The sequence below is a fragment of the Penicillium taxi genome (genome assembly GCF_028828555.1).
Source record: "Penicillium taxi strain IBT 34144 chromosome Unknown utg000001l_segment0_segment0, whole genome shotgun sequence".
Taxonomy (NCBI): domain Eukaryota; kingdom Fungi; phylum Ascomycota; class Eurotiomycetes; order Eurotiales; family Aspergillaceae; genus Penicillium; species Penicillium taxi.
This window is the reverse complement of record NW_026643203.1, coordinates 2,940,523-2,957,743: the sequence shown is the minus strand read 5'-3', so window position 1 is coordinate 2,957,743 and position 17,221 is coordinate 2,940,523. Positions and strand designations below refer to the sequence as shown.

The 17,221-nt window shown below is 47.8% G+C and overlaps 7 protein-coding genes across 7 annotated transcripts; 2 read left to right on the top strand and 5 right to left on the bottom strand.

Moving 5' to 3' along the window:
• Window positions 1-74: 74 nt before the first annotated feature.
• On the bottom strand, window positions 75-1,933 carry N7495_001070 (retromer subunit VPS17; the record flags this gene model as incomplete). Its single annotated transcript, XM_057203740.1, has 3 exons — window positions 75-937; window positions 995-1,448; window positions 1,517-1,933. The coding sequence occupies 3 exons, from the start codon at window positions 1,931-1,933 to the stop codon at window positions 75-77; spliced, it is 1,734 nt and encodes a 577-aa protein (XP_057067813.1).
• A 455-nt stretch (window positions 1,934-2,388) lies between these two features.
• Window positions 2,389-5,109, top strand: N7495_001069 (mitochondrial elongation factor MEF2; the record flags this gene model as incomplete). Its single annotated transcript, XM_057203739.1, has 1 exon — window positions 2,389-5,109. The coding sequence occupies one exon, from the start codon at window positions 2,389-2,391 to the stop codon at window positions 5,107-5,109; it is 2,721 nt and encodes a 906-aa protein (XP_057067812.1).
• Window positions 5,110-5,356: 247 nt separating this feature from the next.
• On the bottom strand, window positions 5,357-6,852 carry N7495_001068 (GTPase-activating protein GCS1; the record flags this gene model as incomplete). The annotated part of the gene is made up of 3 exons (XM_057203738.1): window positions 5,357-6,523; window positions 6,658-6,726; window positions 6,811-6,852. The coding sequence occupies 3 exons, from the start codon at window positions 6,850-6,852 to the stop codon at window positions 5,357-5,359; spliced, it is 1,278 nt and encodes a 425-aa protein (XP_057067811.1).
• A 592-nt stretch (window positions 6,853-7,444) lies between these two features.
• N7495_001067 (RNA recognition motif domain-containing protein) lies at window positions 7,445-8,743 on the bottom strand (the record flags this gene model as incomplete). Its single annotated transcript, XM_057203737.1, has 4 exons — window positions 7,445-7,786; window positions 7,851-8,063; window positions 8,123-8,417; window positions 8,535-8,743. 4 exons carry the CDS (start codon window positions 8,741-8,743, stop codon window positions 7,445-7,447), a joined length of 1,059 nt encoding a protein of 352 aa, XP_057067810.1.
• A 1,250-nt stretch (window positions 8,744-9,993) lies between these two features.
• Window positions 9,994-10,311, bottom strand: N7495_001066 (uncharacterized protein; the record flags this gene model as incomplete). Its single annotated transcript, XM_057203736.1, has 1 exon — window positions 9,994-10,311. One exon carries the CDS (start codon window positions 10,309-10,311, stop codon window positions 9,994-9,996), a length of 318 nt encoding a protein of 105 aa, XP_057067809.1.
• An 835-nt stretch (window positions 10,312-11,146) lies between these two features.
• Window positions 11,147-13,120, top strand: N7495_001065 (DUF2985 domain-containing protein; the record flags this gene model as incomplete). Its single annotated transcript, XM_057203735.1, has 3 exons — window positions 11,147-12,200; window positions 12,265-12,339; window positions 12,399-13,120. The coding sequence occupies 3 exons, from the start codon at window positions 11,147-11,149 to the stop codon at window positions 13,118-13,120; spliced, it is 1,851 nt and encodes a 616-aa protein (XP_057067808.1).
• A 1,469-nt stretch (window positions 13,121-14,589) lies between these two features.
• N7495_001064 (oxidoreductase, short-chain dehydrogenase/reductase family) lies at window positions 14,590-15,697 on the bottom strand (the record flags this gene model as incomplete). Its single annotated transcript, XM_057203734.1, has 4 exons — window positions 14,590-14,777; window positions 14,830-15,074; window positions 15,141-15,579; window positions 15,643-15,697. The coding sequence occupies 4 exons, from the start codon at window positions 15,695-15,697 to the stop codon at window positions 14,590-14,592; spliced, it is 927 nt and encodes a 308-aa protein (XP_057067807.1).
• Between the last annotated feature and the right edge of the window lie 1,524 nt (window positions 15,698-17,221).

Here is a 17,221-nt window from a genome sequence, read left to right as displayed (position 1 = left end):
GTGACAGCAAAGGGGAAACATGTCGTTTTCAGGCTACATTACATGTACAGAATGGATGCAATCCGACAACCTGACTAGAAGGTACTCGTGGCCAGTCGACTAGCAGCATTTCGGGCATCCAAGCGGTCATCATCTTCCGCGATTGAGCTAGCCTGGCTAGTGGATCGCACGCGGCCCTGACCAGACTCAGGATTGTTCTCTTCATCCTCGTCATTAAGGGCAGGGGTAACGAAACTACCGCTCATACTGCGACCCATGTTATCACCTCGACGTGGAACACCACTCCAAGCGTCACCCTTGGGACCCTGGCTTGACATGGCGTTGGAACGGCGTACTGCAGGGTGTGCCTCGCGACCCAGGCGGCTCAAGCCACCAGAAGAGTCAATGGAGCGAATATCAGGTCGAACACTCTCTAGTGTTGCCAAAGTGCGTCGCTCTGCCTCGATCTGACGCAATGTATACTCACGTAAGCTGAACAAAAGGTCGCTTGTGGTTCGGTCAAACCAGCGGCGCTTCTCTTGCAGAAGGTTGGTAGTCACACGCTGAGTACGTTTAGTCAAAAATTCCTCATGGGCTTCTGCTTCACTGAGTGCATTGAGCGCTTCATCAACCTTGTCCTGGCGGACAGATGAGCTGACTTTCAATCGGTCTGCCGCACCACGTTTACTCCGGGCATTCTGTTGAGCCTGAAGAAGCTCGCGCAGTAGAATGTGTCGGTTGGTCAAAGTTTCTTTCACGATGAAAGCATCCGAAGAGTGGTAGTTCAATGGCTCTCCCAACGTTGTGGCTTCCGCAGTAGCCTGAACAGCGTGGAAATCACCCACAGTTTGAATCACCTTGCCGAGTTTACGGTAAGCTGTACTCAACCCAGAATGAGTTTCCTGAACGTGCATCTGACCAAGCTTCACGCCAAAATCAGATTCAGCTAGTCCGAGGCCTAAATGACAGTCAGCTTTAAGCATGGAGAATATGAGAAAAAGAGCAAATTAGATACCTCGTCGGGCCTTGACGACACGATCCACCTTGTGACTCGTGTCCATTGAGGCCAAATAAAACAATTTTACGGTAGGACGGGCAGACTGGAGCTCAGGAGTGTCATCGGGAGGGGGCGCGAACTGCTTCAACATCTTGCGACGCACGCCGGTGGCTGGTTGCTTCATGCGAATAACAGGGCTATAGCCAAAATCACTCTCCACAAATAGCACGACCTCGTCATCTTGAATAAGAACATCGTTGCTCAGTATGCAATTAAGCCAGCGTTGCATTGCTGCCTTCACCCGAAATTCATCCTCGTCGGTTCCAGCGCCAGCAGGGGTCACCGAAGACGGTACAGCAGGAACCAGAGCTTCAGGGTTGGCTGAGATCAGGTGGTCGGCGAGTTTGGAGAATTCAGAGTGAGTGCGACGTACGTCTCTGTATTGAGTAGTACGGAACTTTGGGATATTGGTCTACAATTGAGATAGTCAGTTGCTGTCCGACCTCGGCATATTGGCTTTTGGTCTGGGAGTCGACTCACGTGGACATCGAATCGAAGGATGATATCCTTCTTTCCCGTCCTCTCCAAGCTAGTTATCTTGGCTTGAATCTTATATGCAGGTGCCGGTGGCCGAGAATGTTGTCGTGCCCCGGTTTGATAACGCGCGGGGAGCTGTGACTGCTGGTGGTCGGGGTTAGGTGCAGCAAACGGAGAGTGGTCATCGGCATAATCCGGATCCCCTAGCTGTGCACTCTGTAGCTGCGCAGAAAGATCTGGAGACTGAGGTTCGACATCGTGGTTTTCTACGTCGTCCGTGGAGTGATCATGACCCAAAGGAGATGGAGGAATGTCGGCATGGCCGGAGGTGGGGAACGTGGTGCGGTCAGGGCGCGGAGAACCCCAAGGCGAGGCATCTGCAGGGAGATCTGGATCATGGGAAATAGAAGAGTAATCCATCTTGATCGAAATTAGATGTAAGGAGGATCTTCACAAGAGTCGAAGGGGCGGAAGTTGCGACTAGCTAACTAGCCAAAGTTAGGCATTAGCATTGGTTAATGGCTGGGGACCCCCACAGTAGACCAGCTAGGTACCAATAATACCAACAGCTTACCTGGAGCAACTTAGTGAACAAAGGGTTAGATGTTCAAATTAGCATTTTAATGAAAGATAGAAAAAGAGAATGAACGGCAATGACTCGAGGAGAAAGAGAGAGAGAGAGAGAGTTGGAGGTGGGAAGTTACGTAGTGAACAGGAATGCCGTCTGCCAAGCCCTGCAGCTGCGCGATTCTTTTTCCCTTTCAAGGCTTCGACAATATCAACATATTGGGATAACGTCAATTGCAATGGCTTTGTCCTCTTAATATTCAAAGTGCACATTGTTACACATTACATGAGAAGCTCTCAGCTTATCTATGGTTGTTGCTTCCTTGTTGCGCCTCCCCCAGCCGGGAGTGCGTTCTATAAGCTATCTCTATAAGGCACAATCCAACTCTGTCAGGAGCCATGTTTGCTCAAAGAGCTTACAGCTCCATATCCAACGGGCTCAGTGCTTTTCAACCTCACCCTCCAATTGGCAGAACGAAGCCCTAGACCGAACCCGGAATATTGGTATCATTGCTCACATTGATGCTGGTAAAACCACGACTACAGAGCGCATGCTCTTCTACAGTGGCGCCACGCGACGAATTGGCGATGTGGATGAAGGGTCAACTGTAACTGACTTCCTGCCCGCGGAACGTGCTCGTGGTATTACGATCCAGTCGGCTGCCATTACCTTCCATTGGCCTCCCGGAGATGGAGCCAAGGGAGCCAGCACTCAAGATCCGTCCTTGCCGCGGTCTACAACCTCACATACCATCAATTTGATTGATACTCCTGGTCATGCAGACTTCACATTTGAGGTTATGCGATCTTTGCGTATTTTGGACGGTGCTGTTTGCATCTTGGATGCTGTGGCTGGCGTCGAGGCCCAGACGGAACAGGTTTGGCGACAAGCAAGTACATATAAGATTCCCCGGGTGATCTTTGTGAACAAGCTGGACCGTGATGGCGCAGCTTTTGGTCGAACAGTTCGTGAAGTTAGCTCGCGGCTGGCGGTATACCCGGCAGTCTGTCAGATTCCTTGGTTCCAAGGAGGTAATGGAGGTTTCATTGGTGTGGCAGATGCAATAAACCTTCAAGGGCTACGGTGGAAGGAAGGAGAGGATGGTCGTAATGTTAAAATGCTTAGCCTTGACCAATTGGAGAAAGAAGAGCCGTCTCTAGCACAAGAGCTCCGGCGGGCACGGATTGCTCTGGTTGAACTCTTGAGTGAGCAGGATGAGAACATCGTGGAGAAATTTTTCGAATGCGAAGAAGACCACCTAGCAGTTCCACCAGCTTATATAGTCCAAAGTCTTCGACAATGCTTGCTTGACCCAACAAGTCGGATCTTTCCCGTCTTTGCAGGTGCCAGTTTTCGAAATATGGGCGTCCAACCGTTGATGGACGCCGTGGTCAACCTTCTCCCCAGCCCTCCTGAGGCGCCAGACCCGGAAGTCAGTATCGATGGCGTCAAAGGCGGTCTTCGCCGCCTAATATCCGGCGACTTAATCGTGGAGCAGAACGAGAAAGCCTCTACTCCAGTCAAGGGCAAGAAAAAGAAGAGGGTCGCTGCTAAGGTGGACCCTAAGGATGCAATCTCCAAACTAAATAGCTGCGCACTGGCATTCAAAGTGGTCAACGACCACAAGCGTGGTGTACTGGTCTACGTACGAGTGTATTCCGGGTCGCTTGATCGCAACAGTTTGCTCTTCAATACGAATCTTCATATTTCAGAACGGGCACCCCGCTTGCTTAAGATGCACGCCAATGATGCAGTTGAAGTGGAATCAATTCCCGCTGGTCATATTGGTGTCGTTGTCGGCCTTAGGTATGCCCGTACTGGTGACACCTTGCTATCTTATGCAGGAAACAAGCCCACACCTCCAGAGCCATTGACAACCCTTCAACTGCGTCCAATAGATGTGCCTCCGCCTGTGTTCTTCACCAGCGTTGAACCACATAGCCTCAGCGAGGAGAAGCAGATGCAAGAGTCACTTGCACTTCTCCTACGCGAGGACCCTAGTTTGCACGTCAGTACAGACGATGAATCGGGCCAGACACTACTGAGCGGTATGGGCGAGCTGCATCTCGAGATCGCGCGTGATCGTCTAATCAACGATCTCAAGGCGAAAGCGTCCATGGGTCGTATCGAGATAGGATATCGAGAGACTGGACTCGGTACCTCCGCTGCCATCACGAAGATTTTCGACAAAGAAGTCGCCGGCCGCAAAGGCAAAGCTGGCTGCACTGCAATGGTGGAACCGTTTAATGGCGAAGAAGCTGCCGATGTTGCGGATGAAGAGACAATTCTCGCAGAGACTATTGATGGGAATCAAGTTATCATTCGCGCCCCCGGCTTGCAAGTGGACCAATATGCCCGGTCTGACGAGAAGACAAGCCCGCTTCTGCCTCCTGGCATGGACTCCATGGCTCTCTGCGAAGCTCTGCAAAATGGCGCACTGGCTGCACTTGCCCGCGGACCACAATTCGCATTCCCCGTGCATAACACCCGTGTAACTCTTACTATTAACCCGACTGAAGATCTCTTCGGTAGCGACACCACAACATTTGCTCTTTCAGCCGCAGCACGCCAAGCCACATCTTCCGCGCTTCTGGACCTTGTCACGGGTCCTGGAACGGTCATGATGGAACCAGTTATGAATGTCATCATCAGTGTTGACGAAGCAAGCCTCGGTTCTGTCGTTCATGACATTTCCTCTTCTCGCGGCGGGCATATTCTTTCGCTCGATGATGAAGTACCCACGGATGTCATAGTTGATGACTCGCTGCCTCCCATCGATCCTAAGCGAGTATATGCACCCCCCGATCCATTTGAGACTGCCTCCGTTGGAGTTGAGATTCCCGTCTCCGTGTCACAACAACGCACAATTACTGCCAAGGTGCCCCTTAAGGAGATGGTTGGGTATTTGAAGCATCTGCGAAGCCTCACTGCTGGGCGTGGCACATTCGTCATGAGTGTTGATCAGTTTGAAAACATGTCTGCTCCAAGACAGAAAGCTGCGCTGGCAGAGCTTCGCGGTATATTCTAAACTTTGAAGTCTTGTCTCTATTTTGTCCTATATACGAGAAAAATTCTGTACATACAAGTTACATTAATTTTTGAATATCTGAGATCTCTCCGTTGTACCTTTTATTACCTTTTCTCTACCAGAAAAACTTCATTCCAACCATAGGATGAACGAGGTATACAACCGCGGGAAAACTCCGAGCTCGTAGTTTTGCGAGAGAGAAAAGGAGAGATAATAACGAGCACCGTGGATAAACCTATATACCCATCTACCAATTATCATCCCACTCTTCCTTCGCCTTGGACTTAGATTTCGATGCATCATGTTCCACACCTGACTCTCCAGCAGCAGTAGAAGAGCCAGATAGTGATGGAGCAGGATTCTTTCGCATAGCAGCAGTTCCGACAACATCGGACCGCGACCCAGCGCGCTGGTGGTCGCTTTTATCCTGCACGCCCAAGTCTGAAAAGTCATCCCAGAATTCTCTTCGCTCAGGCTCAACACGAGAGTACTTGATACCGGAGCGGCTGTCACCTTCTTGGCCTTCGACGAAACGGTTAAATTGATCTGCAGCCCCACGGGCACCAGCCTGCAGGTTTTGTCCCAAGTTTGCAGCTCGGACACGGGCCTGGGCAGCGAAGTCAGACTCGGCAATCTGTTCAACATTATAAGTAAAGTTGCCCAAAAAAAGGGAGGTTATATAGTCACGTACCTGTTTTGCTGTAGGCTGTAGATATGACTCGTTCACTGTCTTTGCGCTCTTTCCAACTGTTGACGCAAACCATCCCAAGCCCTTAGTCAAGGAGCCCATAGGGTCTTTCTGGAAGTCATCGAGTCCGCCAATTCCACCAAGTCCTCCAAATGGCGACGCACGACGCTCGCCAGTAGGGCTTTGAGGCATACCACCGCCGAAACCAGTGAACTTTCCACCCTGCGATGGAGGCAGTGCATCAGATCGAGCAGCATTCTCATTTCCCATTTTCGCAAAGTATTGCTCGTTTTGTTCCTTCTTCGTCGTCGCGGGAGAGGCAGTGCGGGCAACGCCTTTAACAGCACCGACTCCATTGCTTCCCAGGCTCAAAGGCGTATTAGACCGAGAAGGATTGTTGTTGTTGTTATTCTTCTTCTCCTGGCCGGGCACGTATTCGCGGCCTTCGATCTTGCAGGACAGCCGCTCCTTCCACTCATCGCCCGCATCACCTTCGTATCGTTCCTTGATGGTCGAGTCCTCGAATGTTCGGCCCTCGGATATTGTCACTGGATGGGCATCGTAGAATGACTTCCAAGGCTCGTTGCCTCCGGATTCCATGCGCTGGATCTCGGCGTGTTTGAAGGCGTCCATGGTGATGGAGCGGACGAAGGAGATGTGCACACCGAGCCCGCGGTGTGTTCCCGCGCAGTTGAGACATATAAAAGTTCCGAATTTTGGGGAGGCCTGCTCGAATATGCCATGGCGGCAAATTGTCAGTTATCGTCTATGGCCATTACCATAGGTGCGGAGTGCTTCTCTTCCGAGGGCCTCAGGAAAATAGCTGGATTTCAGGTAAATAAGGGAATCAAAGCACATACCCATTGAGGCGATGGGGCCCCGCAATCGCAGCACTTGTCATTTCCGTTTGTTTTGGAGATCTGAAGGAGCTGTAGGGGACCCGTGTTAGCTTCAACATTTCGTGCAATCCTGACAAGATGGACTCAATAGGTCAAGTCTGCCCTGATGCGCACCTTTGTCTTTGTCTCTGGATCAACCTCCCAATTTGGAGCCATTTTGTCCAATCAGATATACCAGAGGAAAGGTGTGTCGGACGTCCAAGGGTATGTGCAGTATAGGGCGAACTCGGCACTGCACGTGAATTGGGGCGTTATTTCTGGAGTTGGAGCCTAACCCCTTTTTCTCCTACGAAGTCACTCCACTAGGATCACACAAATAAGCTGGTATAAATTGAGCTCCACAGAACAAAACAAGAGTAGATTGATGGTGGGTGGTATTGGAATGAGGATACTGTACGGAGTACAATGCTCGGCCGATCGGCAGTGGTCGTCGTAGCGTCATTGCCAAGTTTTACTAGGTACGAAACTATACAACGAGAGACCTCGAATTTACGAGGACGAAACAATGGGGTCATCAAAAAGTTAAATGGGTGCTAAGATACAGTACAGAAGGCAAAAAGTCGTTAATAATGGAGGCATTAGCAAAAATTGCACTCCGGCATGGACATATATATGTTCCATAAGAATCATGAACACCTCACGGATTCACCTCTCAAGATCAGTTGCCGAAAAGCTTATGTACCCATAAATAATCCAAGGGCAACTGTCTATCAGCGAGGTGTTTAGGCTTGGTCCAAAAAGACGCTATTTAAGCCTCAACGGTGGTAGCCTCAACGGCAGCGACGGCGGGAGCAGTGTTCTCCTCAGTAGAGGGCTTTGACTCCTCGCTGGCCTCTTTGACTTCTTCGTCCTCCTTGCCGGGGCTGTCAATAGCGACCTTCACGGCAATGGTGCGGCCTTCAATCTCCTTGCCGTTCATCTCGTTGACGGCCTTGGCCTGGAGCTCTTCAGTAGCCATGCTGACGAAACCGAAACCGCGGGTCTTGCGACGCTCATTGCGGGCCTGGAGTTTCTTGATCATGAAACGGGGAATTGGGCGAAGGGCGACCTTGGCGGAAACCGGGTTGTACTCAGCGAAAATCTCCTTAAGCTGGAATGGAAGTCACTTGTCAGTATGCGCACGAGAGGTTGTCAGACAATTCAAGGTGACGCACCTTGTCCTCGGTCAGGTCGTAGGGAAGGTTAGCAACCATGACCTTGGTCTTAGAAGGAATACCATCCTCAGGGGGTCCACGCTGCTTCTGAGGGCGTGCAGCGCGGGGCTTGGCCTGCTTGGCTCCCTCGGTGGTAGTATCGTCGCTCTCTTTAGCGGTCTCTGTCTGGGGAGCCTGAGCCACAGCTGGGGTATCAGTCTCTTCCTGGCTCTCCTATTGATAATCCAGTCAGCGCAAATCAAAATCAAAATCAAATCCTAGTAAGGACTTACGCGACCGTGAGAAGCACGTCCGCCACGGCCACGAGCACGACCACGGCCTCGGCCCCGACCGCCGGCGCGCTTGCGACCCTCAGTGCCGCTGGCTCCCTCGCCGCCACTTGCACCATCCTTGGCCTCAGTGAACTCCGGCTTGCGAGCAAGCTGCACCGACACCTTTCGCGAGAGGATCTCCTTGCCAGAGAGCTCTTCAATGGCGGCAGAAGCTTCGGTGGCAGTGGCGAGATCGACAAATGCATAGCCAACAGGACGGTTGGTGCGGGGGTTGACGGGGATCGAGGTGCTCTCGCTGTGACTCGAGTTAGCATGCTCCGATCATAAGTTATTCAGTCAATGATTTGAGGATTCGATCCTCGAATGTAAAAGCAAGTATTTTAATTCGACCGCGATATAATTCAAGACTTACATGGTGTAGGTCTTGAAGAACTCCTTCAGTTCCTCCTCGGTGGTAGCATAGGCCAGGTTGCCAATGTAGAGGCGACGGCCCTCATCCGCACTAGTGGCCGCGGCGTCCGTAACCTGAGGAGCAGGGATGGCAGCATCTCCGTTGACGGCGGGGGTGTCGTTGACAGTGGCGGCATCTACGACCTCGGGAACAGCTTCAGCGGAAGACATCTTGATAATTCCAAGTGTTGTGGTGATGAAAAAAGCTTGGAGTGTGATGAAGGAGAGAGGGAGAAGTGGGGTGGGAAAAGGAAGGTGTATTTGCCTTCGCGGAAACTTGACGGGGGAAGGAGCAGGGTAGCTTAGTGCCCTAGATACGTTATCTTAAAGTGGAAGAGAAGGGGTTGAATCTTTAAAAGTGAACTCTTGCAAGGGAAAGGAAGAGAGAGATTCAGAAGGAGAGGCAGGTGATGGAAGTGAAAGGAGGCGGTGTGCGCTAACCGTGTTAGGATCTATCTGAAGTCCTGGCAACCTTAGGGTATATTTAGGGGTTGGTCGGGGAGCTTGGGCCTTAAACTTAGGGCTTCCAGCAGCCTTGGAGCCTGAAAGCCGAGGTCACTTCTTACCCCTGGGCATAGGTAGGTATTTGAATTTTATCTACCTGGTCGGCCTGCTATATATTTGCGCACATTTACTCTCCGACATTTCTAACCCAATCTTATAATCCTAAATTGAACTGGTTAATTCAAAATTGAAAAATGGTTTAATTCAAGCTCCACTAGGCTTCATGGAGCCTAAAGTATATGGTATTCAACACTACATGAGCTCATTATTGACCTCAAGGACTTCATTGGAATTGACAAGAAAAGTATTGGTCGCTACCTGTTAAGGTAAACAAATCATGACAGTTAGATAAAACTTTCTCCGCACCAATCAGTTGGAAAGACAGAGGATCATTTCTCCGTAGTAAGTGTCTTTCGTCATTTCCCCTTTCCCTTTTTCTCTTCTTCTCTTTACCTCTATCAGTCGAGATCCATAGCATCGATATAGCGAGGTTTTTTATATTTGAGCTTGGGGCACGTAACTGCTGCCCAGGTGTCAAACTCTTCATCTGCTGCCCGGATTTCTTCCAACTCCTCATCCAAGAATTGTGCCATTTGCGCTTCTGTATGAACGACCGGGAGTTTGTGAATGCGGTCGTCCCATCTATCCTCACGAATAATTGTTCCCAAGTGGCACAGTCGAACCTTTATCCGGGGTGGGAACTTGATACAACGCCTATTCATATCATAGATTGCGGATGTTTGCCACTCCGTTAATGGCTCATTAGGAGGAGATGGTGGTACCACAAATGAAGCTCTCTCATGATAAATTTGAGATGCAGGAGAGCTGGGAGGACTGGGAGGGTTGGCAATAATGATTGGGAATGTGGCTTTCCCATTATTCATTGCATTTCGCCGTTTAGAGATAAGGCCCTTTCCCTATTCCGAAAGAGAAGAAACACCATTCTCGGTTGAGGTTGCTAAGAGAGGACTAAGGGCAATGGCGCAACAGGAGGCAAAGAATTGGGCAGTTTGGTAACCAAGTGTCCCAACAGAGGTATCAGTGGAGACGGAATGGTCGGGATTGTCGCACATCAAAGCGATGGATGTGTCCATGAATGTATTGTGGGTTGACTCAGAGTCTGACAAGGTAGGGTTCATGCTATCGGGGCCCTCTTGTCTCTTCGATGGATAGTCAAGATCCATTGAAGCTTGTCGCTTCCGGCTACCTGGCATGGGGATAACTGTCAACACCATTGTGAATCGCTGATCCGAGATTGATTAGGAGAGATGTGCAACAAAGATTATGAGAGATAACTAAGATGTGAGACGAAGAATGGAGAGAGAGAGAAAGGAGATGAAGTTCACTTGAATATCATTGTAAGTGAGCTAAAGAGAATATAATGACTTCGACTTCAACTTCGACTTCCAGATTTGGAATGAAGTGTGGCAATATTATTAAAATATGTGAAAAAGTCTTGATCTTCCATTGTATACTTAATCTTAAATATTGTTTGCATTGTCTACTATTCTGAATTGTGATGTATCACGGGAATAGTGGACCATAAAGGGGACTTATGGTTAAGAGCATCTCCACTTTTATAGGCACATTGCACTTTAGTTAAATCTTAAATTCAGTCCACTTTCAGCGAAAGAAAAGTATCATTTGGCCCTGATCTTGTATTTCATGTCTGTATAAACCCTTTTATAGTCTTCTTCTTTCATTCCCGCTTTAATCTTGCAACTCTTCCTTATGAATATGCTTGAACTTCTATTGTATATTCAAAAGGATCTACACAGACGGTCACTAGATTAGCCCGCGCACTGACAATTTTCTACTCCACCTCGTCGTCATTGCACAAAACCAGATTCCCGAGGCTGAGTCAGCCAACTACCGCATCCCCTTCCGTCGTTCCAGATCCGGGCCTACACTCCCAACCGGCCGGATCTTTTGAATCTTTGACTGGCAACCTCTGACCTCAATGGCCTAGGTGACGGCCTACCAGTATTTTTGTTAATCTACATATCTCCCTGTCCCTGATTCTATCTAGTATTCTTTATCAATCCAAGTCCCCACTTTTAGATCTCGGAGATGGATCCTAATGAGACTGCGGAGGAATCGAGTACTCAGGCGAGTAGTTCGCAGGCCACTAGTCCGCATCAGCGACATGCAGAGGCTTCTTCAGCATCAAGGCCACCGCTGGCCGTACTCCGTCCAAGAGCCCCTTCCGCGTCTTCAGCGAGCAGAGCCCGACGACCAAGCATTCGCCTCACCCGCCTTCCTTCTACTTCCTCATTAAATGTCCTTGATTCACAAGTTAATCAAGCCAGTCGCCCACTCGATATCAGATCTCCTGTGCAGGAAGAAGATGAATCTTGGCAAGGAAATCGACGGCGCAGTAACTCCGAACCACGACCAAGCCGATATTCTGCTCCTATCGCAGTCCCCCCTGCACAGGATGGCCCACGAGTGGCGAATCCCATCCAAATGAGTGTTTTGTCAGAGGAATCAAGCAATCCAAACCTGCCACCCTCTGATCAAGCTCCTGATGGGTCCGCTCCCACTCTTCAGCCTAATCCGCGCCGCGGCATGCTTCGGCGAACCAGCCAAGCAGCGCTAGGACGATTTACACGAAATCGCGCAAGCACTGTAAGCGGACCACCAGTCGCTCTTACTGCTCAAAATGGGCAGCCATCAAATGAAATTGGTTCTCATGTTGTCGACGTGCTGGACGTGATTGACCCTGAAGTCTCTGCTCTCTCGACACTCAACAATGTTCAAAATTCACTTTTTGTGCCCAACCTGGGTAATTGGATTAACCGTATGCCTACATATGCTCTCACGCGGCCACAATCAGACGAGGAACAAGGTAGTTCGACGGATGAGGGTGAGGCTGGGAGGGAAGACAATAGACCTGAGCTTCAAGAGCGGCCAGCCCTGGATCAAAGGCTCAGCAATATCTCGAGTCTGTCACAAGTCGTGACAGATGGCCCTCGCTACGCAGTTTTGCCCGATGGTCAAGAGTTGCAAGGATGGACTCGAGAAGAACTTGCTGAACTGAATGACCACGTTCGACACATGCTTCACTCACGTCGATCCAAGTTCAAGCGGACGATGCGTGGATTTGGAAAATATGTTCGAAAACGTAAGTTTCACATAATGTACAGTCACATCTAGGAGATGGGAAGCTAATCGGTCTCTTTCATTAGCACTGGGCTTCCTTGTTACTCTCTACGCCACTTTGATTACCCTATTCGGCCTTGCATGGGTGCTCTTTTTGATTGGTATGACATCGATCCTAGTTACTTGTTCAGATGATACTGACTTGAGATTCTTCTTACAGGTTGGATCAACGTTGCTGGCAAGCAATCTTATCTGATTAATGTCATCGACAACGTTCTAGTCGCGTTGTTTGCCATCATGGGTGATGGACTAGCCCCCTTCAGGGCTGTGGACACGTACCATATGGCCTACATCGCCCACTATTCATTCAAAACTTGGAAAATTCGTCAAAGTCGGCAGCTTCCCGACCTCAAAGATAAAAATGACATTCCCGAACAGCGAGTTGACGGTGATGATGATATCGAGGTCGAAAAAGAGATAGCAGGAGAGGAATTTGAGTACTCAGTTCTTAGCCCTGAAGAACAATCGAAACTGCAGCACCACCAGGCCAAGTTTGCCAAGTCACACACTTTCTACAAACCACATGAGACTTTTACCCATCACGCCTTTCCACTTCGCATGCTCGTTGCCATTGTGGTCATCCTCGATTGTCATTCCCTGCTTCAGATGGCTCTTGGTGCCTGCACTTGGAGTATGGAACCACCGAAATACCGACCATTTGCCCTTACCACCGTCATCCTCTGTTGCTCAATCACCTGTAATATCACAGGTGGTATTCTGATCATGATCGGTGACCGTATGGCACGAAAGACGGACGTCGTGGAACGGATCGCCCGGCAACAGCTGACTGCAGAGGCCATGCACAAGATGGAGAAAAGAAAGCTCAAGGAAGAACGCCGAAGTTTGCAGCTTGAACGTCCAGAAACTCACCCTAGCACTTGACCATCCTTTGAGATTCTTCACGGCTTTACGATTATACAGTTTGTTTATTTGTTATATATACTCGTGGAGTTCATGGGTTTTATACATGCGCTGGGATATGCTTTTGTATTTTATAACATCTGTCTGACCTTGCTGTCCGTTTCTTGCTTATGATTTGATATTCGCTATCCTCTTTTGTTTTGCTCTTTCAAGCGTGGCGCATTTGCTTCAATGATCAATAGGTCATCCCGGTTGCTAGTTCGAAGCAACTTAAATCCTTTTATACCCGTTTCATCTTATATCAATGGATAATTACTACCCAGGTGAAACTTGTTGAAAATTGCCTTTGGGCCCCGGTCCCCAGTCGAAAGTACACATTAATAGCCCCATTCAACAACAATCATGACTTTCATATCTTTGGTCACTATTCCCAGATTCCTCACACTGAGATAACCCATATACGCTGCAAGCCTAGACTTTTGTCCTGCAGAGAAAGAGGTACTTTCTCAGAGCTCATAAGCTTTGTTATGGAAGTCCGAGGCACATTTTATGCTAGAAACTGCTCCCTTCATTGGATGCGAGTCTCTTGATCCTGGAACTGAGATGCTAATAAGATCTCCGCCTTGAGGTGAATTTTGACGGCGACCCGTCAACTCTGCGTCCTCATACCTCATCTAGTCAATATCCTCAACGATTGTTCTCACCCTAGCCCTTGCTAGGATATTGACCTCAACATTAATGAGGGGAACCACCTTGAGATTGCCACTTTTGACGACTCCATACAGCAAACTCGCGATCTTGTCTATTACACATGTAACGTGCCCGTCAGCATCCGTACCTAGACTCAGTAATAGATCTTTTGGCTTGTATTTGGTAGCCTCAGCGACTTTTTGGCCCTTCAAGGTTGAGATAAATGCCATCTCAGCTACAGCGTAAGGCTGCATTACAAGCTTAAAATTAAAATAGTTGATATTGTATTCCAAATACCAGTAAGAGTTGAGTTTCTGCCAAATACCGCTCTTTTCCCCTTCATTATCCAATAATTTCCCATGGAATTCGACATATTTTAGAAAAATCGTGCTTCTTGTGTCGATCACGTTTATGAAACGATCCACATTTTAATCAAATCTGGGGAAATTGACCCACTTGGTTACTGAGCTATCACTTCATGTCAAAGGAAGTGGTTTGGGACCCACTTTTCGGTGTGTATTTAAGCCAGATTACTAGTTAGAAAATTCAGTTTCATTCGTTTGGCATTTGAATGATTGGCCAGCCAGTCACAGTCTATTTGACACTTCAAGGGCTGTTTTTGTTCTGTTTGTATGGCCCACTGTACATGAGATGTTGGTAAAAAGCTTCTATAAGAACATTATTCGAATCTTCAGGACAAAACATCTTCTTCATTAGTTATTTTATAGCCAAAGACAGCAACATGCCATATCGATGCTCCGAGCTTGTTTTTGAAATGAAACCACTAAAATTCCAATCTCCTAGCCATTGATAACTACTCCTCCGTTAGGATGCAAGCTTTGACCTGAGATAAAGCTACTATCCTGGCTAGCGAGGAAAACGAAACATGTTGCAACCTCACTGGGTTGTCCTGGACGACCCATCGGCGTGCCGCTAAACTGCTCCTGGGCTGAGGAATTCATGGTTGCTGGAATCAGAGGGGTCCAGACTATCATCTTATTAGTATTGGTACACATATTGCTTTAACTCTATCCACTTACTTGGTCCAGGACACACACAGTTCACCCTAATTCCATTCTTCACTTGTTGATTAGATAGTCCCCTGGTAAAGGCAACTACAGCTCCCTTTGTTGCTGAATAGTCGAGAAGATCAGGTCGACCAATATAGTGATTCACAGAAGCACAGTTGATTATCGTCGAGCCGCTCTTCATGTGAGGAAGACTGTACTTTGAGATGTAGAATATAGAATGTATGTTGGTGTCAAATGTGCTTTCCCATTGGGCCCTATATAGATTGATCAACAGAAATCAATAGAATATTCTTGACGTCATGGAACTAGAAATTACATACTCATCCAAATCTTTGATATCTTCAATCATCGTCTGAGTACCAGCATTGTTGACTAGAATGTCAATGCTGTCCCAATTCTCTAGGGCTTTGTCTACCACCTTTTTGCAGTTTTCTTTACCCCGAAGGTCGGTCGCGAAGCAAAGACAGCTTTGTCCAATTTTCTCCACTCGTCTTTTTGTCTCCTGCGCATCCTTTTCTTCCTCTGGTAAGTAAGTAATGAGGCTCGACGCCCCTTCCATAGCAAAGAGAATAGCAACTGCACGACCGATCCCCGAATCACCACCAGTGATAATGGCTTTCTTCCCCGAAAGCTTCCCCGCAGCTTTGTAGGTCTGGTACCCATTATCTTCTGTTGGAATTTGGCTTGAGGTGGGCTTTGGATCTTCCATCTCAGCCTGTACGCCAGGCTTTTTGTGATGCTCAATGGGAATCTGATGCCCTAGCGTGTTTCGATTTTAATAGGAAAGATATATGCATTTCCATGGAGTCTTTATTTACTAACCCTGTTGATATTGAGACTGAGGTCCCTGGGAGGGCTTTTCCACTTCTTGTTGCATGATGAAATTGCTGAAAGATGTTGTGATGGAAATAATCAATAACTGATTTGGAGGTATTGGCTAGTGTAAATTATATAGATCGGTTGATCTATGGATCTCGTCAGTATGACGTCTTGTCAATAATCCGGTAATCTTCTATATGCCAAGATATGATCCATGGATATTTTTTAATGTGTGGTGTGGCAATCATATGAATCATTCAAGCACCGTCAATATTATCCTACTTTGAAGAAGCTACGTACTCAAGTATTAGTATCAAAGACTGATTCAATCATTGATCAAGATCGCATCGAAAACGTCTTTCTCACGTGAACTTTGATCGTCTCAAAAGATCTCTTTCTCATTTGAACCGTATCACAGCATCCAGGGCGATATCCGCCATAGCAATAAACTCTGGCAAAGACAATGCCTTGAAACAGTTTTAACGCAGTTGGCACTCGCTTTCTCAGAGTTAGGTCTTGAATTTTCCATCTGGTACGTTAACTACGATGCTATCGCAGATATTTTCAGCCAGTGGAATGACTATGCTGAGTTGCGAGGCACCAGGTATACTTGCTTGATATAGCGATCGACATGCTAAGTACTAAGAAGCCTTCCGGCAGGAAATATGAGTATAATGAGAAAAGGCTCTTACGTCCTTAATGAGGTCCTCAATAAAGTTGCACAGGACGACGCTGATTTCAAAGATACACCTTCTTAGAACGTCATGGAGTCGGCACTTCGGCATATATCAACACCTACACTTGCTGTGGCGCTCTACCTGCGTATTGCTAGCAGAAACTGAGCAGAAAGGTTGGTGTATGCCAAGCTTCAACTGCTAGGGTCAAAGCTAATTCAGGCAGTTGAAGACAAAAGGTTCTATGATCGAGCATTTGCATTCTGCTCTTCATTGCCATTTTCTAGTCTTGTTCTGCCAAAGCCTAGAAATAATGACGCAAGCTTTCTATGAGGAGCTTTGAGGCATTGATCTAGGCTAATGTCTTCGAGTTTGGCGGAGAGGTTGCATCATCCAATCCGACGATATGATGATAAATTCTTCAACCTTGGAAGTTGACAGTTGTTTGTGACGGCAATAGCAATTTTAAATTATTACTAGTACCTATTTATCTATCAATATATAATTAGTTATCGACTTTTTATCACAGCACATGATATCCCAGCTCATACATTCCAAGGTTCCAAGGTTGCGGCCAGACCTGACCTGTAGGGCCACTCAACCCTACCAAGGTATATTAGCAGTATAGCACTTCACTGTAAAATCCATCATCTTTGATGTTAATGCTACTCCATAGTCGTAAATATGGTGTACAATTGAGACAGTTACCATTGACGTCAGTATGACGGTAAAATAAGCTAAACTACCGAGATACCTGAATATCCAAGTATAAACAGGATCAAATTTCTAGTCATGAATCAGAAATGACATAATCTTTGATTTTGACCTTGAATGTTTGAAACATGTGGATGACATAAATGGTATAGTGAAATACCTCCTGCAACATTCAAACTGCGCACGAATCTGGG